The following is a 22747-nucleotide window of genomic DNA, read 5'->3' as shown; positions in this document are numbered from 1 at the left end:
CTTGGTCATTTGGTCATTTTTTAAATTTAAATTGACCAACAAGACACGGGACAATTACATACTGCGTAGAGTTACTGCAAACCTCTGCAGAGCTTTGCATTCTGTAGTAGAATTCTTCAATCATGAATAAACAAGTGACGTGCGCAACTAAGGTTTACATCTTATACCACTTTTAAAATTTCTTTTCTTTTCTTTCTGTTTAAAATACATTTTTCTCATATAGGAATTTAATGTTTACAATATACGTGATATAACATAATTGTTATACGGTTCCTTTTAAAATATTTCAATTGTGCTTAGACCATGTTACACTTCATAAAATATTCAAATGTAAATAAAATCATACTGTACATATGTATGTAGCTTGAATGTCTGTTCTAAAATATATTACAAGTGCTACTTTATTGCTTAATCATTAATTGTTAAATCGTTAATTATGCAAATTACTATAATCCTTTCGAACGCATAAATTGTAATATGTACAACATTCGTAAACAATATTTGCATTCTATAATGTTGGTAACACTTTTGAATAATATTTATGCCTAACATGATGCGTCTTTTGTTCCAGAAAAAATATAATAATGTACAAGGTTGTTCACGTAATTGATAGAGAATGGTGCAAGTGTTTAATAAAAAAATCATGACTGTTTTAAAAATGGAACATTTTGTAATGGAGTTGCTGATTTAATGAAGCATGATGAAACGCTGTTGTAATACTTTGGTTATATTACAATCAGTTATTTGAGAACGTATTATTTTACTAATTATATGTTAAAAAATGATTTTATAATAAATTTCATATAAGTGTAATTAAGTTCCAAAGAAAGAAGCTGCAATTATTTTTGGAACATAAGTTGTAAGATAAAATAATCTAAAAGCGTTATTTAGCGTACATTTATGAAATAGAATAAAATTGATATTTTATAGAATTTGCAAAAATGAATATGGAAGATGAATGTAACGTAGCTGCAAGATATCGAACTGTCCGCAAGCATTTAGACAGTTTGGGATACAAACAAGCACTTACATTAGATTCACTTCCTTTGATAGAAAAGTTATTGGCTGATTTGATACAAACAACAGAAAGCTTAAAGCATTTTAAAAGCATTGCTCAAGAAAATATCGAGGTCTGTATCTTTGTAATTTAAAATCTTTTACTTTTAATTATAATATAAATATGTATGTAATCCCATTAAATATGTATTTCTAAAACACCCTTTGTATGAAACAATGAATATACCATTCATACAATAATCAATTAGGGAAATATGAAAGATATTTTAGTATCTTTCGATCGAAAGATAATAAAGAGCAGATTATATTATTAGATTTTGTTATTATATTTGTATAATTTAATATTTGTATCATATAAATAGGCATACACTCAGTTACAATCAACAATTGATCCTTATAAATGTGATAATGTAAGGCTAGTGCAAGAATGTAACCAGCTTCACTTAGATTTGATAAAAGAGAAGGAATGTCATCAAAAGCAGATTAAGGACCTGAAGAAGGAAATATATAAATTAGAGCGTGAATGTAATGATCTTCAACTGGCATCTTCTCGGAATTTACATAGGATTAAAGAGCTGGAAGCTGTATCTGCTAAGAAATCAAAAAGAATTTTGGAACTCCAAGGAAAATGTTTAAAACCATCCGTCAGCAATGTTGGCCTAGGTAAATTACTTTTCATTCTTTGACATGTTTGAGATTATCCTTTTTACGAGATATTCGAGATTATTCTTTTACAAGATGTTTGTGACTCTAGGATACGACTTTAGTATATATGAATATGTAAAATTAAATGCTTTTAAATATTGTCAAATTGTTATTTTTTACCATTACAGTTTCTAAGAAACGTCCCGTTTTCCCACTACGTAGACCAGTTATAGAAAGTGAACCGTTACCAAAAACAGGAGTTAAAGTTACTCCATTACCAAACTTAAGTGTAGCAGAACCGAAAATTGTTGATTTATTAAGCATGGCAGATCATAAGATGAATTGTTTGAGTCATGAGGTAACAAAATTGAAGGGAGATCTCTCTTTACAAATCGACAATGTACAAACATTAAAAAGTCAGGTATATTACTGTCAAATTACATCTGCATGAGTTTAAATTGCTCCTGTTCGCATGTAAGAAAATATATATAACATATTGAATATCTTAATTACTGTTAATTAGAACTAACAGTAAAGGATGTATGGGCACTAAATATATGCACGTTTATTTAAATTTGTAAAAATTGATAAAAATTGGTAAAAAGAATAGATACAAGTATTCTATAGAAATATGTTTATAGCTAACTATGAAGGAAAAAGAAATTTTGCGACTGAAGAAGATGTTAGAAGGAGGTAGACCATATCTGGCTGTTTCTAAAGATTGTGCTTGTAAAAAAGCAGAAAGCAGTTTTGTAATGTCCAATTATAACATAGATGGTAATGAATTAAAAGTTCTTCAACAAGAAAAATTGGAATTAGAACAGCAACTAAAAGGTAATCAAACTATGTTTTCTGTTTAATGTAAAATCAAGAAAATTCCTTATGTACGTAACTATATTCTATTACAGAAGCTTTAAATAAACAACATGATGCTATGTCTCAAGCACTTAAACTTGCTGATCGAAACGAGGAATTAGAAAAGGAATTAAGAGATATAGATCACATAGCATTAGCTGTAGAAGCTGATTGTAATTCTGCAGTTAAAGAAAACAATAGGAGAGTTTCTAAATTGCAGGTAATAAATTTTTATAACGTTTTTAAAGACTACACCTTAATATTTATAATAATAATAATAATAATAATAATAATAATAATAATAATACAATAATATCGTAATTAATAATTACAATTTATTGCATTATAATTATTGTTACGGAATTTATATTCCTGTAGGAAAAATTGGAGAATGTAATGGCACGAGTACACGCATTAGAAGCTGAATTAACTGTTGAGCATAGAGAAGTACAAGAATTGAGAGGGGATCTAGAAGCTTGTAAACTGGAGAAACGTAATATTGAACGTACTTTGGAATCCACATTAGATGAGAAGAAACAGATGACTGACAGGATAAATGAGTTAACAGTGATTGGTAAACAGAACTTTTATTTTCATATGACGATCATAAATATAATTAAATAGTTTCATAGTTAATCAGTATTGCTTCTTTTTTCAATAATATTATAGAAAAAAATTTGAATGATGAAATCGAAAGATTGATTAAGGAAAATGAAAAACAAAGACAAGATATTATTCAATTGCAATATAGTAATAAATTATTAAAGGAACAAATGAATAGAAGGGAAATATTATTAGACGATGTTGGGACAAATTTGAAAGATGCTAAAGAAAAGGGACGAAAGAATGATTATGATAGAGGTAAAATTATAAAATGTAATAAGAAAAACAGAGTAATTCTATATTCAAAGATTTATCAATTTATTAAAAATCATCAGGGCAAAGTAGAACAGAATTTCAAGAATCGTATAAAGGAAGAGATCTTCTTCAAAGCATAAATGATGCTGGATATGAAAAAGAAATTGAAATAAATGATGTACGTTTCATGAAAAATATTTCTTTCGTGCACGACAGTTTGGTAATTATAGAAATATATTAACTAGTATTTACTTTATCAGTTACAACAAGCTGTGGAGCAACTAAGAGGGGAACGAGATTTTTATAAAAATGAATACAAGAATATCAAGGATAACTATAACAAAACGATTGAAAAAGACCATGTAAAGTGTTGCCCGTTTCTTTTCACACAGTTTTCTTTAATACATATGTAATATTTTATTTTTATTTTTAAAAATAGGTTGACCTATGGTCGCGAATACGAGAATTAAAATGTGAGTTAAACGAAAAGGAAAATGCATTAGATGAATTACAGCGAGAAAAGAAAGACCTGCATCGTGAAAAAACAAATTTAGAAACGCGTTTACAAACTTATAAAACTGAACATAAAGCACCTTATCGACCTTGCAATGTATGTAAACGTGGTGTTGGTTGTAATTGTTCTCCTCCGGTAATGAGAGACGTTGGCAAGACAAAGGTAAAGGGTATAAATAATTTTGTTGCAAAAATTGCAATTCGGAAAATTGTTATTAAAATTACTTTATGATTAGAGAAAATCCTTATAGCTTTATTCGAAATGTTAAATGAATACAATGTTTTCAAGAATTTCTAATTAAATTTATAAAAGTAACATTTTTTAGAATATTATTGAACGTCTGGAACATGAACGGGACATTGCACGGGCAGATGTCGATCGTTTAATTGAAGAACGCGATGCATTACGTGAAAGATTAAAGGTAATTCGTAAAGTTTATTTATTGGTGAATATAGGTAAATTTGTTATTATAAATGCCCTTTATCGTGTCATATGGGAACATGTTATCCACTTAACTCGGAACCCGCGCTCGCGAGAATATATGAAAATGGCAATAGCGTAACATGTACGCTTACTACTACAATCAAATGTCGCTTGTCATCTATGAATTATTGTTAGAAATATAATTAGGCCAGAACACGGAGCGGTTTGACTGTCGCCGAAGCACTTTAAATTTGATGTCACGACAAGGAGGAAACAATCGTCGAGAAAGCGAATCCCGCGTTTTCGACCGACAATTTCATGTACTTGCGCGCTCCCGAAGCTTCAAAGCAAGCAAGCAAGCACACCCGGTTCTGTTTTCACATGTAGCTAATAACATTTTCTTAATAACCGATATTTTGCATTGTGCTTACCCGAAATGTAATTACGACGTAACTTTTTTTTTCTTTTTATTTAAAATTGCATTCAACTGCCAAAGTTATTAGCGAATTACAATAGAATTGTTCACATTCTTATTAAACATCGAGGCTTCTTTTTTCTATTTCGTCCGGTAATTTTCGCTTTTAACATATTAAACATTTTCTTCTACGTCGTACTTGAAAAATTATTTACAATCACATTCTACAAATTGAAATTCTATTATCCGATTTTGGTTCGCTCTTCTGTGATTACGTTGAATATAAGAATAAGGAACAAGGAGAGTAATTGAGATACAATAAGACATCTCACAGAACTCGTATTTGGAGAGACCAGTTTTAAAAAATGCAAATTAATTCAGTTCTCGTACTGCAGTGGCCGGATCCCTTCGGACTTGTCGGCAAACGACAGCGATTTCATATATGGCAAATTCATTATGGAAATTTGTAAATTAGATGGCTGCGGAAGCACATACATCTGAACAACGTCGTCTAAAAGAAAACTTGACCGACGTTGAAACTCGATTGAAACAGATAGAAAAGGAACGACAAGAGCTTTTACTTACGCAAGGAGCACGAAGAGCAACTATCAATGGACTAGAGGATCAATTACAAGATTTGCGAGAAGAGTTAAAACGGACTAAGCAAGAATTAGGAACTCAAAGAACACAATATTTTCAACTTCGGTATTACTTATTAGGTTGTCCGAAAAGTGTCTTACTTTCACAAACACGTCTTTTACAACGATGCATCCTTATACAAACGTGAAACTTGATCTGTCGAACGTTGTGATCTTTATTTTGATAGAACGAAATGGATCATACGTCGTAATTCAATAAAATAACATAGAATGTTATTTTATTGAATGTTGTGCATCCTTTCCTATTTCCTTATAAAACGAAAGATACTTTTCGGACGACCTAATATTTTTCATAAAAGAAAAACTTCGTAGAGAATATAACACAGAAATATGATTTCCTTATGACTTTCTTTAGTATTCAGTAGATACATATACATAATTAATAAATATGATAGAGCTCTACAGGATCAAACGGATCAGGCTTTGGGAGATGCTCAGAATCAATTGACACAGTCGGAGTCCGAACTGAATAAGACGTTGGACCGTAATAGAACGATGGAACGGCAACAGTTGGAGTTGGAAAATCAAGTGGAAGGATTACAACAAGAAATTAACAATCTTAAAGCAAATATGACACATTTGGATCACGAAAAAGATCAATTGCTGGTGAGTAATAGATACAATTATATTGCAAAGTATCCAACAACACTTACGTATGATGTAACGAATAAGTGAATTTTGTTAGATGGTATTGGACGAGAAGACAGAAAGGATAGCTACTCTAGAAAAAGAAATTCTGATGAAAGAAGAACAACTAATAGGAAGCGAGCAACAGATTCACGATCTGCAACACAAAAATCAGTGAGTATCGTATGTATTTATAAAATTTGACACATTCTAGAAAATCTTATCGGCTTTCAGAAATCTAATTACTATATTCTAAAAGAGACACCATAAATTGTATGTATTTACAAAACATTGGCAGTAAAGGTGATATTTAATTATTAGGTTTGACAAAAGTCTTTTCGCATACATTTATAATATAGTAATACTAAAAATAAGTACTAGAATTATATTAATACGAGTATATCTGCATAACAAATTTTAAAACGGTACAGACTTAAACTATGGAATTAAACGAAAAATTTCATAGAACTAGGATATTAAATAAATAGAAATTCGAGGAATTCACACGAGATTGTTGAGAACATTTTACGCGCAGCCTTTATACAACGTTATTTACACATAATATCTAAAAGAAAATGCATATCAAACAGTTCATTTTATCATCACCATATGCTATTATACACAGTTTGACCTCTTTACTTAAAAGTTTATTGACTTTACTCTTCCATTGAGAAACTTTGCTAAACTTACTGTGGGTGGCTGACAACTACCCAGGGAGAAGAGATTATTACTTTCTAACTCAGAAATTTGTGGACCGTCCGTGATTCTTTTGTATCCGGGTCTGCATTCGCATCTTGCCCTTGGCTCTGATCCTTCGTTCTTCCATAAGCTCTGTTTTGGCATTCTTCGTGCAACCAACCATTCTCCTGCAGTACACGGACCTTGTGTATATAATTTGTAACAGGTTTTATTTATTTCCACCATTCCGGGCGTAGATTCGCAGCTATCATTAACTTCTTCGGAACATTTTTTCGAATCGGTCAGTATATTTATACATCCACATACTCCATTGTAACTGATTCCATCAACAGATGGTCGTATATTATAATCATATAAAACAACTTGTCCGTTCGGACATGGTCCTCTGGTTCCTATTTTGTAACACGTCTTTTCTTGTGAAAAATATAGTCGACCCCGTTTACAAGGCACAGGAATACAAGTGGTCGAATTTATTAGCATATAGCCGTTTTCACAAGGTCCTTTTGTGTAAAGTCTGTAGCAAAATCCATTTTCATAGAGAACATGACCTGGCTTGCATACACACTTAGCTTGAACTATTTCTTCATTGGTTATCGTGCTTGTTACGATAAAGTGATGCCCTTGCGGACATGGTCCGATATCGCCTGTGTTAATAAACGAGTGCAATATAATAATGTAAAGTAACAATAAATAGTAGAAAATTGGAAGAAGCTTGTGCATCATGTGTATTTCGAATTGTCTTACCTAATTGATAACACATCGCAGTTGGTTCATGGTAATGAGGTAATTTAGAGTGACAGCCACATACGCCACCTGGTAAAAATAATTCTCCAGGTTCCGTACATGGGCCTTTAGTGTAATGTTCATGGCAACCACCCACACTACCCGCCCAGTGATATCGTCCAAGTTCTCCATTTCTAGAGCAGGAACATACCGTTAATCCGTCTTCATCTATAGCAAGGAGTTCACCTTTTGGGCATGGCCCTTTGCTAAATTTGGGGTAACATTTGCCATCCCTAGGCCAGTAGACTTCTCCTTTCCCCGTACATGGCTCTGGATCGTGACAGACACCCCACCTTTATCAAAAAATAAAGTAAATTTAGGAGGAAACTTTTTATGTTAGTTACACTGTATGGAGATCTGTTAGATTCGTTGTATCGTAATACCTAGACTTGCCAGAAGTCTTTGGAACGGGTGCAAAAAATTGTCCTTTCGAGCAGGATGCTCTGGTATATATCTTATGGCAAAGAGCATCTCTAGGAGATTGCACAGTTCCTGGAGGACATCTACATTCGGCTACAGTTCCACCTCTACCTGCAGCTGGACCCAGTTCCATTGTCTCTGGGCATGGAGCTCCAATCTGTCAAACAAATCTATAGTTGTAATAAATAATCTATAATTATAATTTAAATATCTCGACCAAGTAAACTCGATAATGTCGGTCGGTTAAGTAAAAAAAAAAAAAAGAGAAAAAAGAAAGAAAAGAAAGAAACACGAGAAGCTGCTTCTCTAATGTACATTCTATTAAGAGAACTCGAATGACTCTGTAAAGAGAAATGCAGCACCTGCCTGGAATATTTTGTAACACTTTCCATCCGGCGGCCAAAATAACAATTGCCAGCCACGTGGTTGAGCGGCGCAGGGATTGCTCGACGGATCTGCCCATGGTGGAGGCATTATCGCTGACTTAACGCGAACAATCGACGCGAACCAGATAATTACCAATACATCTCGTAAAGCGCTGAAACGAGTGATTTAATGAATTCATGTTTAGTTGAAATTGAAATTGACGTATAAGATATTAAAATGGCATTCCAAAGTGTTTAGGGATAACGGTTTGCATACAACAGATTTGCTACACGTTTTTAGAATTTAAATTATAATTTGTAAGGAATTATATAAAATTATACTATTATAGGATATTATAGGAAAATGAGGTATCAGGTTTCATGTCGGTGGAGCACTTGAAACCGGGAAACACCGATTGCGATAGAAAATGTTATCGCGTATTCGTGTCTACGTATGTCAAAATCGAGGGTAGTGGTAGAACAGAGCAAAAGCACGACAGAAATAAAATGACCATACTTTCACTGTTTCACTATGGCAATGGCATTGTCCCTGGTGGCAGGGCTCGAGATGACGACATGCATGTAGAATAAGAATACCCATTCTCTATATATGTGCCGTATAACTGTTGCAAACTGAAAGCAAAAACACTTTCCTCTTTTTTCTCTTTCGACTTTACCCATTTGTAGACGGAACAAATAACTTTAAACGACATTCTTGAATTAGATTGGAATCGGTAATCTTGTACAATTAAGCTTGAATGTATTAAAATTAGTTGGTAGAAGTTGGAAGTTTTTCTAAAAATAGAAACGTAATATAGGCAACGATCATTGTTCTATCGCATCGAACATGAACCATTGAAAATCGTGCTGTATTTGATCCTCGCGATTACGCGCGCTTTTCTTCCCAAAATCAAGGAAACGATTACAGGATAGAAGAAACCTTGGCACTTGGATCCTGATAGTTGCTAGACAAGCTTTCTTCAATGACTTTCCATTGCAATAACGGAACGAGTTTTCCCGATTGCTCGCTAGTGTTTTATTAATTGCGTTTCTTAATTTATCGCGCTCTGTTTATAGACTGGTGTTTCGAATAGATACTCTTGTTTGGAGAAAACGTTTGATTCGTTATTTGACAGCGTAAATAGGTATTATTAGAATTATAGAATTACGTAAATTGCGTAAATTGCGTAAATTACTTAAATTACGTACATGTATATTCTAACAATCTTCGTTAGAACGGGCAATATCACGTAAATATCGATGAAAGTTTTAGTGTTTCTGAGGAGTATATTCTCAAATCGTCTAAATTTTACGGTAAACAAACGTTACGGTATTATTTCACGTGGTTGCGGTTTGTAGGAGCTGCTCATTAAGGAAAGTCGCACGACCAACGGAGAACTATCGCGGAATGTCGAGCTTCCTTCTCTTCCTGTATAATTATTAATCTTCATTGTCAAACTGGTGTGACCACTTGGCGCATATAAAAAGTGAGAGTACTAGAGATTCAGTAAGGTAAGGCAATCTCGGTTACGGTCGGCATTCTCTTCGTACACGCGTTTTGTTTATAGACACACAAATAAATATAATATAGCTATATTACACGTACAACGCTATATCATCAATTACTAATTATTAATTTGGTTAATTATTTGACAAGCTTCGGAATTTAGATGTAGAATTTCCGTTAATTTAGAGCTAAATTTACAACTAACTAGAACGAGTCGCACATCCTACGCTTCACTTGGATTTGTTGAATTTTCTAAAAATTATTTCAGTTCTGTTCAAGTATTTCAGTTCCGTTTATCCAGCTTCTTAGAAGCAAACAGAATTAATTAATTAATTTTATAGTACAAACGTTCAATAGTTCAATATCAGTAAATAGTGCCATAAGTGAAAAGTAAGGATATTTTTATTCGAATGAGACGTAGAATTCGCATCGGTTCATACGATCATTCGCAGGGTCAACGCGTTTTATCAATTGCTTTTATTAATTACTTGCTGTTAAAAAAGGGGGGAGTATTGCGTCAAAACTTTCACGTTTACTGCATTTTAATACGTAAACGTATCAAGATAAATTACTATGTTCATTTAGCCGACTAACTGAGAGAATTTGAACGCGATTGCGTAAATGCAGAGTTTTGATTTTGTATTCTTGAATTACTCGTAAAGTTGCTTTCGTAAGCAACTCTTTGGTGCGCGAATACCATTGAATTTAACGAATTTAGGAGATCTTTTCAAAACGAAGACTAGGAAGGGGTCGAAGTTACTAGAATTTTCAAACATTTCCTAATTAACAATCGAATATCGATAAAAAAAGTGTAACTATAGTGACACAGTTTGCAATAATGACGGCAGTGTTCCGTACAAAATTATTAGTGTGGGTGTTTGGTTCGTCTCTTGCATTCTACTTACTTTGATATTATTCGGCAGTAGCAAGGAATGTACGAGGATAAACACCGTCGATGATATTTAGTACGAGAAGAAACAACGATCATGAGTTCCTTGAAAGGTTATAGCTGTCTGAATCGTAACGATGACGGACGATATAGGTATGATTCTTTTATCGTTTGTTTTCCGATTGTATTGCTATATGCGTATTATGTGGATTACTATTATTGAATCTATGACTGATTTCTCCCGTCTCTCGCCCCCCCTCCTCCTCCTCCTTCGAAGAAAGAGGATTTATTCGCCTCCGTTCTTTTTCATTTTTCACTTTTTTCATTTTTTTTTAAACTACTTAAAGACGACTTTTTACTAACACCGCCAATACCTTCGAGTCTATTTCGTTTACTTCAACTTTGAAGTTTAATGTTAATTTGTGCAGCTAATTTCGTTCAAATAAATGGGTTTCATTTGCAGATCTTTTCATAATCATCTACATACATACATACGTATGTACATATATATTTATACCCTATGGGTATTTCTATTATTTGTCGTCTGTTGTGACATAACTGGTCCCATTTCTCCACTTGGTCCACTGCTCGATGTGTTCGTACCTGTTTCGCGTCTCAGCCTACCTTTCAGTTTTTATACTCGTTACATAATAATAGATTGCGCGCGTAGATCCGATAAAAATCAGTAGCGTTATGCCAGTAGCCGGACGCATTTTTTACAACCGAACACTTTTACAATCTAGCAGTTCGACTAAATTAGATTCCAGGATACTCCTTGCACCTACTACATACGTACTTGTGTATCTTCGAAAAGCATCAACATAATTGTTTAACTTGTAACTTTCATTGCCAACCAACTTTCTCCTTATTCACGCGGTTAAAATGTAACGATTAGCTGTCGTTCGTTTAGTTAGACAGATGAAATTTGTCAAGTTTGACGCGGTTGCTGCAAGCACATCAGCTATTTGAAATCAAGCTCTTCTCGTTCTTAATGAAGCGTATACTTAGCATACTATCAGCTTTGTTCATTTCGTCTAATTTCATTCGATGATCGCTCCTACTACTACTTCGACAATCAAACTGTGCCTGTCTTGGTGTTTTAAATACCTACGTGACGTTTCTTTCATATTTAACGATTTACAAACAAACGATTCACAATCAAACGATCGATTTAAATCTTAGAAACAAGATACCTTCCATTGCCGAACTATTCTCCAATATCATGCCCATAAACCATTAAACAGAATAATAATGATATTTTCATATCGATATTAACATCGGTATAAATAATCGGTATTTGAGAAAGGAATTATTTGGCGAATTTAATCTGTAACGATTTGCTATTTTGCTACGTACGTTAACTATTTTAGATTAACAATCTCCATGTATACTTTCACAACAAAATTTGCAATTTCTTAATGCTTCAATTTTCTCTTAATTTTAGCAAAACAAATCAGTTGTTATTTGAAATTCAATTAATCGAATTATAATAATTTTCCATAAAGCTTCTCGTAACTGTTACCTTCGTTAAAATAAAAGTCTATATAAAATGAAGTTAATTAACGAGTTTAACCGATCTGAAATTCTACCTAACGAACCTTCGTTATTAGAGTAACTCGGCTCTTTCATTGTCTTCTTTCGTCGTATCCCGTTGTGTCCTAGTTAAGCCGCTCTAGCGGCAACATTATGTAACAAAATCGATGCAATCGACGATATATAATAACGTGAAATTAAATTAAATCGCAAGGATCTGTTGCAAAGATCAGGTCTTGACATTTACGTTAGAGAAGCGAAACGATCGTTTCAAGATTAGTCATTGCCGTTATGCAACTTTCACCGTAAACACACACAGCAGAACGTTTAACCTTCCAAAAAATGTGAAAAGAATTTTTATAAGAAATATGATTATATAAATATAAGAATTAATTAAATACAAGAAGGTAAAAATATTTGTGGTAGATCGTTAAACGAAACGATGTTTTCAGAGTTACTAGGTAATACGTATTCCTATAAATATTAACGAATTTGTGCGAAATCGAAATTCGACGATCTATTATTGCGAGAAAGTAACGAGCATTGCCTTTCATGAAGTTGTGGGAAGAAATAATTGCGTTTCTTGGTACGAGTTTACCAGTCACGGTATCTCTTTATAGTATGTTCGCTTTTTAATCGTATCGTTACATCGTCTTCACGATACAAGCCAGTTATCGAACAATGTTATACGACATTGATATATTTTAAACGAAATATGCTTTCTATCTTCTAGTCTTCTAGTTCACGACTCAGAGCTCGCAACTTGCAACAGCAACAAATTGTCCACACTCTGCGTATATATTATTCGCGTATAAAAGATGAAAATCTGTTAAAACTTGTTGTCAGGCTCGAGCGAATATCTCGTAGACGTCCTTTTATGCGGATTTAGCGGCACTAACGAAAGGGTAAATTTTTGCTTCTCCCCGTAATACGTATATTACATTTTTCGTATTTAATTCGACAATTGTTAATTGTGTGACAATCTATGCGAGAGAAATAGAAACGATGTTGTTAGATATAAAGATTGTTGTTGAAAAGAAATGATTTAAAATGATTTACGTCTCGTATACAGACGAGAAAGAACAAGAACGAGAGAGAAACAAGTATTTTATTCGTATTATTCGCTGATCTAACGTAAATGAAATCGATCGTTATCGATACCGAACGATATTGAAATTTCGATTCGTAGAAAATAAAGAAAATTGTAAACGATGACTTACAATGTTGCGGTTCTCATGGCGAAGGCGATTAAGAATGTAACTTTTTAGTAATCACATGACAGATATTCACGAAAATTGATCGTGTCGTTTTATCGCGGCCCTCTGACATGCTGCGATCGACACGAGGCGCGCACGAAACGAAGAGCGGCGATCGTGTTAGTCGGAGCACCGCGGCAACACTGAACATCGACTTGGAATCAGCTCCGCGGCTTCGCGCTGTTACCTAACTTGCCCGAGACAAGAACCGAATCTCCTAGACCGGCACTGGTCTCGCTTTTTTTTCTTTTTTCTTTTTTCTTTTTTCGTAGGTTCGTTCTATCTGCGAATGAATCGCGATTACGTCGAGGAAACAGCTGAAATAAAATTCTGAATCGCGCATAGCACAGCTCTGCGTATGATAAACGGCTTCTCAACTGCAGCAACGGTCAGCACGTCACGTTCCTTAGTGCAGAAACCCGCCGTCGCGTATCCGGTTCGATACGGGCGAGAATCGGACACGGGGATCCGTGATGCGATAGTTGAACGGTTCGACGGGGGCAATAAAGTTTCGCGCGTGGGTTTTCGTAACGTTCGACGCACAATGGGAATGAAATCATGCTCGAATATTTTCCGATCCGTTTGAAATCTGCCAGTATCTGATAATCTCCTATTTACGTTTTACGTTTTACGTTTAATTGCTACGATCGAATTGCGACACGCGGTGACCACGTGGATCCTCTGTAAAATCTAAATAGTTGGAAATAATTCTAAATAAATTGTACTTTCGCGGAATCGTAAAGATAGAAGAGGCGAGTTTTTGTTATCGATCGAAAGTGTCTCGGATCTAGGAATCGGATTATCCGTGTAGCATCGCGTGACGAAGAAAGCGAAGATAGCGGGATATATCGAGACTAAAGGATCGAATGTAAGTTTTCCCCATTTACATAGATATCGACTCTAGTCTAGATAGCAAACTCCAGCGAGTTAGTATCGAGTAGCTTCCCTCGAGCATTTCCAGTCGTGAAATTTTCTTTCCCGAAGAAAGAACCGCCGGCTACTTGGTACTTTCGTCGTCTCGCGACCTCCGGAAGGTCGCGCTACGGGCATCCAACTCCGCAGGAACGCGCTTTCGTCGACTGAGTTGCGCGTTGCATAATTCGGAAAGAACGACAGTCGGAGTCCGGGGCTGGATCGACTAACGGAAATCGCCATAAACCCATTCGCGACTCTCGGATCCCCGTATACGGATGTCCGTAAACTGGCGTCTTTGTGCCAAGAAGCAATCTCTCGAGACCTTTGAACCTGTTAACGCCGGGGCAGGCGTATCGTCTCGTTGCTCGCACTACACTTTCCTAGTAACTTTGACAGCTTAACACTCGAGGAACGAGATTCGTCTTTGTCGCGATACGTCTTCCACGTCGCTTGTCCCAAATGGATGTTCTTCCTCTGTTCGCAGGGTGGCCGATGGCCTATCTCGCTCGATCAAACGACGTTAAACTTTTTGTTCGTATTAAACAAGCGTGTGAGCGTTTCTAGAAACGCTATATGATTCGTTATACTCGTTACGTCTGGTAAAAGTCGAATCAAACCAAATAATTTTTATTCGTTTTATCTCAAAATCCGTTTCTACGAAGATCAGGCTTCCGCTTACGCGACGATACGTTCTCCTCTTCTTTCTCTCGTTAAGAACCTATATATAGGTGGTTTTTATCGCTACTGCTTTCCTTTCGTTAACTTGTAGAGTTATACGAAGCACGTTGACGGAAACCGATCAAACACCTGTTCTTAGAACGTTGATATTAGTTGCGAATGTCGAGGAAATATTTCATTGAAACACAGTTTACCTCTTCTCTCGTCACTCGTACTTTGCTATATTTCTTTTCCTTTCTTCTTGCTTTCTCATATTATCCTCGAGATTATATTTTTGCTACAGCGTTAACGGGATGGTTAACGGGATATTATAAGAAAAAGTTTAAATAAAAGTTTAGCAACTTTCATCTATTTACCCATCTTAAGATATCCGGCAGCATCGTCAAACTTTCTTTGTTCAGATTACCTGATTATACAGCTCCGAACGACACCTGCTCGACAACGATATTGTCGGAAACTTGAGTCGTTGGAACTCAACTTGATCTTGTCCCATCGCCTAATAATATTCAAATACCTGCATTCCCTCTCGCGTCCGTTCTGAATAGGATAAGCCCTACATACGTGTATAAATGTAACGTATATAAATGTATATAAAAGAAATACCTAATAGTAGGTAAAAACGCGCAACGGCGTTTCAAGCCTGGCGTGGTTCTTCAATTTTTATGTCTTGATCTCGCTCTCGTTTCCATGCAGAGGACTTTTAACGAAGAAAATCTTAAAGGCTTGTATGTCATTGTCAGAATTTCGGAACTCGTGGGGCGAGTGTGCGAGTAAAACGGAAGAAAAGCAGCGCAGCTTGAACGAAGAAGGAAACTAACTCTGTAGGAGGTGTGATACCTTTTGTATTTATTTCATATATATTACATTATATAATATGAATATTTCTTGCGAACCAACAGACATTTTGAGAATGTGACTTTTATAGAAAGATTGGAAACGAGGCGACGAGCAGAGGCTCTGTTTCAGAGAGAATCGTCTAATCTGTAGGATCAACGAGTCGAACACGTTACAACGCACAGTTGGTACAAGCGTAGAGTAACCTCGCGTAGTATGCATCCTGTTACGAGTGCTTCTCACGTGCTTACGTTCCCTGCATTTCGAGAAACCGTGCAATGCCCTTTGCCTGCGATGGTAAAGGTGAATGGCATCTTTAAAAGGGCCGTGTTCGTTCCGACTTTCTGACATCAAGCAGCGATAGATAGAGAATCGTGGCCAGGCCAGTCGATCGGCATAGGTGCCGACTCATTGGTTAAGGGTTTAGGACAGGGCGATGCACCCTGCTGCCGTGTGAACCATTTCGTGAACTTTCGAACACCGTGTATTTCCCACGTGCTGTGCCTAGCTTCGTTTCTTCGGTGAGTTTGCTTCTTTAGTTAGACGGCGAGTTAGATGGGCAAGCAAGACGTTCGATCGATTTTATATAATCTGGACGTAACAAATTATAATTACCTCTAGCAACAAGTAAGCATGCGAGTACGTAATTATTCCACGAAATAACGAAATTTCGTTTCAATTGCTTAACACGACGTATCTTGGTGTATCCGGGTCACGATCGAATTCAAAGGATAGAACGAACTTTGCCACGATACCTATCCAATTACGTGGCTACGTTTCGTCATATTCCGAGGTCAGATCTATCACGATAGCTCGGAAATTCCACGAAAGAAATTCGAAATGATCGCGACACGATCGATCGATCGCAGCCAGACAAGCCTCTTTGTCGCGGCTTCGATTTCAGGCACATTCTTCAGGATGTACGATCAACGAGAATGAAAGTACGCGTCGCTGAATGACGGTGTCTAGCGGGACGGGACGCACGCAGATGACCTTCGTAATCGCGGCGAAACCTTGAATATCTTCTCGTTCTTAATTCTTCTTTATTGGCCGTTTCGTTCTTCTCTCTTCAAACACCACTGCCTACGAAGAGAAAGAAGACGAAGGAAAATCGCGAAACTTTCTTATTTCGTAGAAAGCGCAAGTTACTTGCCACGCTTATTAAATTATCGTAATACCGATTCATCGAGAGTGCCTGGTATACGCTTGTGTCGTGATTTCTTTTTGCTTCTTCGGCGATGTATTATACGCGCGGTAAACGTAACTGCGTAAATCGAACGTTTCCAACGTTTGATTCGCGATTATGAAAGTACCTTGTTGGAAAATAAGTAAACTTTTACCGCAACTAAACGAGGGGGAAACGAACAGCAGCGAAGTTAAGTTCCGCGATCGTTTCATCGGTCGCGTACGACGTATACGAGAACTTGCGTTTACACCAACACCGTAAATTGCATGCATTTTCTTCCTTTCTCTTTTATCAATCTTTTCCATACGTTTCGTACGTGCGTATAACTCTTCCTGTATCCGGCGGATGCTGGTTCTCCACGATCCGTGTATTACTCCTATAAGATATAATTCGATATCTGAAATCGATATTATTAATGTATTTTCAGGATAACGGTAAGATATTCTTATTTAGTCGTTCGAGCCAAATGTTGCGTAGAGCGGTTATAACGTATGATGGGCATTACGAGAACGTCCGCCGCCCTGACGAGTACAAGCCTCTGCTGCTTTCTATCTACGTTGCTCTTCCTATTTCTCTTATATAGAATAGTTCGCTTTCCTTCGACCGTCGCCGTGTAACTGGAATTGATGAAAGAAAGCGAGACAGATAGAGAAATTCTTCTGTCTGATGTTTACAGCTGGTGTGTGTACGCGCGGTTATATCTTGACGTTGCATCCGATCAGATCCAACGAAATCATCTTCCATGTGTTAAAGTTTTTAAGAAAAATACGAGCAGATATTGTAAATTAAAGACGCAAACATTGCCCGTTCCGTCCTACCGTTTATTTATTTATTTATTTCACTTTGCCGGCTATTCGAATTACATATTCCCGATCCCGATATTATCGCTGCTAATGAAAATTCAGGGGTCACGCAATCTACCTATCTCGTATTGTATTGCATTGAAAACTAGTATTCTTCTCGTCGCGTTTCTTCGCCGGGTCCGTGACACAATTCCGCTTGTTCTTATCACACGGTTGTAATCGATCCTTCGTCCATTGTGCCACTTTACGTTTATTTCAAGTGCCGCGTACGTTCTCCGCGTCTCTTCGTGTTACGTTATATCCAATTTTTCCTAAATACCTGTTATCTAAAATAATTTCAGCATATTCGTGTCGTTAAGATTCTAGCAACGTATCGTATAATATCATAAAAATATGGAAAGAAATATTTATTTCATTTATATATCTAACATACGCTTGATTATTTGAAAAATCTTAACGAACGTTGTTACGAGGCATTTGTGCGCATCGGGTGCGTGCGCGAACGGCTTCGAGCAATACCACGAGCAAACGTCTCGAGGTTATTTTCACTTTTATCGTATAGAGGAAAAGGCAGCATCGTACGAACACGGATGATCGAAGGAAGCTGCCGCGCCGGCCCGGCATCTCCGACAAGCACGTCCAGATGAGAGAAAGTCGTGTCTGTTCGGTGAACAGGCCTCTCTCGGACTTTTTCCTTTTTCAATCCCTGCTACTACGCGCCCTATACCACGCGTTATATGCCGCTTACGTAACACGCGGACGCGTAATCGACGATCCACGCGGATGATCCACGACAGATGATTACGTCTATGCTGTACCGTCGATCCTCTGCCATTTATCTCGATTATCTTTACGAAATGCCATTCTAATATATTTCATTAGCTATATTTTTATGCTGCGCAGCTAAAACTGAATTTTCGTAGTATCAGAAATTTCATAGCGTTTCGTACGATTTTTATACGGACAGAAAAAACAGACAGGCGAATTTATTATAACACGTGTCGGATGATATCGGTTAAATATCGTTTAAACGGGGACACGTATTCGCTGTAGCGTGTAATCGAAAGGCGTTAAAGTGGCGATTCGTCGGTAGCTAGAACGTTTTAATAAGAGACGCGCAGCGATGCACGTTCTGGCTCGATATCGGCTTTCTACCGCTAGTTTCTTCCCTCCTTACGTATTCCACTTTTTCTCCCTGATAAAGTCGTTCTCGCCGCTACGTGATACACAAACGAAACGAAATCTGGCCACGTAAATATTTCTTCGAGAAGCAATTACGCAACTTCGCCACGATAGCTGCCTAATTCGTCAACATGTTCATGCCGCCCTTGTCCTCTTTTCGAACAACGAAGAACGTGGCTTGCGCCACGAGGGATGACCGTGTGCGATTCGCATAACCGAATAGACACACCGGTTCGGTATTGAAACTTTGACGCACTGTATTCATTCACCGTGTGGTGACAGGTTTGACGAAAACACTCCACTCCTATTCCACCTCTATGCCTGCTACTTACTCATCTATATTTGATACAGGTTTCGTTGCTTCTGTTTCACGTTTTGAAACGCTCGGCCGAAATCTTCTTAAGAATTCCTTTCGTACATCTTTCATAACACGATTCGACCACGAGCAATTCACTCACTTGTTGCATTTACTTTTGTCGCAATGTCAGAATATGCGTGGATCAAAGCGCCGATCAGGACAGACAACTGAGATCGATGCAACTGGAGGTAGAAAATCTTCAACGACAATTGCAAACGGCGTCGTACGACAAGGAGAATGCTATTCAGGAAAATCGACGAATACAGGACGATTTAGCCGCGGCTACTTGCGAAGTAAGAAACCTGCAATGCGAAATAGAAGCGTCTCGCGCCGAATCCTACGATCTGAAGAGACAGCTTCAAACGTACGTTAGCGAGGTCCGTAGAGCCGAGGAACTTCTCAACAGAAAGGTGATTTCATTTCATTCGTTCGAATTCTTACAAGCGTAAACTGTCGCTCGTTTTTCATTTAAACTGTCGTATCTCGACACTACACGGTAGTAGCGCCGTTACGAAATTTATCACTTTTTCATTTCTTATAACAACTTTTTCTACTAGCAAGAATATGTTTTCCGTTAACTATGCGCAAGTAGCTGGTGAAATATTTTTATTTGACAGATTCGTATTCCTCCGTCGATATCTACCGCGTAATATGTTGATTGAAAGATGACAAAACAGCCGCACACACAATTCTCATCGATTTTACCGATTTTGATTTTATAAATGTTATTACGTTTATATTATAATAATATTATCTTTTGACATAAGATCCGTCGTAAATAGTATTCGTCCTATTGTCGGCGTTACGACGGTACGATGAAAAATAAATATATTTCCTGGTTATTGATACATTAGCTTACAAAAGAACTAAAAGTCACGATATAAACGGTATGTCGTATAAACGGTGGTAAAACCAGGTATTATTGTGCCCTACTTCATTCGAAAGATCAGAAGATAATGCTTTACTTTTGTTTTCTTTCCATCTTTTTCACCCGGCTATGCGTTTCTTATCGAATATGTATAAATGTGGAATACTACTATCTAGCAATACTTGTAAGATCCATCCACTTCGCAGGAAAATGAAAGAACGGAAATGTTAAATCACTTCAGAAGCCTAAGTTTGGAAGCAACCGTTTTAGAGAACAATAACCATAGTTTGGAGTCCGAAGCAGCCGAAGCAAGAGGAGCACTGCAATCGGCTAGGGATCGACTGTTGGATTTAGAACGACAATTGGCGGACAAGGATAGCTTAATAAGAGGCTACGAAACGCAGGTTGGCCATTCTTTTTAATAATTTTCATTCTCTGTATTCTATATCGGACAAATGTACAAATTTTGATAGGGAACTTGTATTTCGATAACCCGTCAGGCCAATGTTATACGCTGATTCGAATTTTTTAGATCAGTGAATTGACCCAAAGTGTGGCCAGTATAGAAACGCAATTGCGTCAGCAAGGAGAACAGAGGCACAGAGCAGAAGCTGATTTAACTGCCGTTAGAGATTTATGTATGAAATTGGATCAGCAGAAGGATGCACTTATGCAGCAATTAGATGATAAAGATGCGCTTAAAACACAGGTAAATATTCATGGATGAAGGTATTCCGATATAGCGAGGATAAATAAATAATATGTAATATGAAATTTACGTTCCATCTTCAGTATGATATGCAAATTACTAAATTAAAAGCGGAGCAAGCCGTAATTCACGATCAAATGAGTAAAGACTGCGCGACGGTCGAGCGCCTCGAAATGCTATTGGATCAAGCAAGACAGGAATCTATAACCGTGCAGGCTAATAATCAGGAACTTAAAAACGAGGTGTCCAGATTGAGACAGAAAATGTCTGAACTTCAAAGTAAATTGTAAGAAGCTTAACTATTATCTAGAATGGTTAAGTATTAGTAGGATAATTTTCCCAACTTTAAAATTTAAAACAATTTAAAACAAAACAATTAACAGGTTTCATGTCCATGGAAAAGCGAGGCGAGTGTTTTTGTACCTTACCGTTGTTAGCGAAAAAATCTCTGGCATTTTAATCCGTTAACCCATAACCTATGAAGCCTGTTAATTAAATTAACACGTCAACGTATCCCAACCGCAATGTAATTTTTTTCCCGAAATGTAATTTTTTTTCTTTATCTTTCTTAAACGATGCAGATCTTCGGAATCGACGAAACTTCGGCAATATCAAACTCAAGCTGCGGAATATTGTAAGCAAATCAGCGAACTACGTAGACAAGTTACGCATGAAAGATTTGATCGTGCGAGGAAAGAAGAAGAACATCGTAGCCGGTACGTACATATCGGGAACTAGGAATAGACGAATATTTCGTTCGTTGTATCGTTTTTAGATACTCGGAAGGTCTCCCTGATCCACTCGTCCAAACTCCGCTTCCCAGTCAAACTAACAATCAAATTGCTAATGAGACAATTGATGCAAATCACAGGTAGAAACATGTTTGATCAAGTAGTAACGACATTAGATGCAGAGGCGGATTTCTTCGTTGTTTCCGTACAGTGTGTCATAAAATTGATATTTTTCCTAGACACGTTTTTCCGTTTTCCGTTTTCCGTTTTTCGTTCTCCGCTTTCGTTGTAAAAAGTCCAAAATTTGAATTCCAGCCAAGTCATTTTCCCCCTCTGCATTATTTTCTCAAGTTCAAGTGATAAAAGCGAAAAATTAAACTGCCAGGCAAGTAGACTGGCTGAAGAAACCTTACACCGCGATCCCCAAATATCCCCGTACACATAGTGGCACGCGATCGGTATTCGAGAGACATTCTTTTCCCTTGGATTGCAAGTGTTTGCCATCGAGAAATGTCTTGCACCATCCATCGTCGAGCAAATCGCCATTTGCGCCTTCTATTAATGAAGCAGACGTCTCGAAACAGAATAATGACTTTAACAAATGTCCAAAGCCTTCGTGATTGTACTAAAAACTATTTTGTATATGTCCTGTAGTAGTAGTAACCCTACTAGTAATTCTAATACAATATTTCTTTGCATAGAAATAATAAATAAATTTCAATGCTACGTTAAAGAGTATAATAATTTAAATTTTTAATTTATTCCTGTGAATATTATTCACATGACAGAAATCAACGATAAATTGCCAAAAAAAAAAAAAAAAAAAAAGACTCTTAATGCTTTCCACTCGTTCAAATCTTTTTCGTTTTTTTATTTGCAGGTCTTTTAATTCAACGCCAGACAGTTTTAACGTAGATTCAAATGTGGTCATATAAAGTCGTTTAACCTACTCTAATCAATATAGACATTTACAGAACGAAACAAGCAGAGAATGCGATGGTCAGACTGAAAAACACGG

At 36.6% G+C, this 22747-nt stretch overlaps 2 protein-coding genes across 9 annotated transcripts; one reads left to right on the top strand and one right to left on the bottom strand.

Annotated features, from left to right (window-relative positions):
* Positions 1 to 28: 28 nt before the first annotated feature.
* Positions 29 to 22747, top strand: LOC122568390 (centrosomal protein of 135 kDa-like). Of its 6 annotated transcripts, none has more exons than XM_043728077.1 (22): positions 34 to 152; positions 224 to 330; positions 572 to 1130; positions 1380 to 1680; positions 1851 to 2083; positions 2304 to 2496; positions 2571 to 2737; positions 2896 to 3091; positions 3187 to 3378; positions 3456 to 3553; positions 3636 to 3737; positions 3815 to 4051; positions 4215 to 4310; positions 5203 to 5432; positions 5782 to 5992; positions 6072 to 6187; positions 19552 to 19831; positions 20496 to 20693; positions 20822 to 20998; positions 21082 to 21284; positions 21580 to 21714; positions 22610 to 22747. In XM_043728077.1, the coding sequence occupies exons 3-22, from the start codon at positions 942 to 944 to the stop codon at positions 22662 to 22664; spliced, it is 3609 nt and encodes a 1202-aa protein (XP_043584012.1). In that variant the 5' UTR covers positions 34 to 152; positions 224 to 330; positions 572 to 941; the 3' UTR covers positions 22665 to 22747. The 6 variants fall into 6 exon arrangements, with proteins under 6 accessions (XP_043584011.1, XP_043584012.1, XP_043584009.1 ...); XM_043728075.1 differs by lacking the exons at positions 34 to 152; positions 224 to 330 and adding an exon at positions 348 to 472 and having other exon boundaries at positions 572 to 859; positions 931 to 1130; XM_043728076.1 differs by lacking the exon at positions 224 to 330 and having other exon boundaries at positions 29 to 152.
* Positions 6196 to 15471, bottom strand: LOC122568395. 3 transcript variants are annotated; one of them, XM_043728090.1, is made up of 6 exons: positions 13430 to 15471; positions 8798 to 8913; positions 8282 to 8453; positions 7879 to 8072; positions 7457 to 7788; positions 6196 to 7356 (listed from the first exon to the last, which is right to left on the bottom strand). In XM_043728090.1, the coding sequence occupies exons 3-6, from the start codon at positions 8387 to 8389 to the stop codon at positions 6653 to 6655; spliced, it is 1338 nt and encodes a 445-aa protein (XP_043584025.1). In that variant the 5' UTR covers positions 8390 to 8453; positions 8798 to 8913; positions 13430 to 15471; the 3' UTR covers positions 6196 to 6652. The 3 variants fall into 3 exon arrangements, with proteins under 3 accessions (XP_043584025.1, XP_043584024.1, XP_043584023.1); XM_043728089.1 differs by lacking the exon at positions 8798 to 8913 and having other exon boundaries at positions 13430 to 15470; XM_043728088.1 differs by lacking the exons at positions 8798 to 8913; positions 13430 to 15471 and adding an exon at positions 10693 to 13357.

The sequence above is a fragment of the Bombus pyrosoma genome, linkage group LG6 (assembly GCF_014825855.1).
Source record: "Bombus pyrosoma isolate SC7728 linkage group LG6, ASM1482585v1, whole genome shotgun sequence".
Classification (NCBI taxonomy): Eukaryota; Metazoa; Arthropoda; class Insecta; order Hymenoptera; family Apidae; genus Bombus; species Bombus pyrosoma.
Note: the sequence above shows the minus strand (reverse complement) of the source record. Positions and strands in the feature narration are given on the sequence as shown.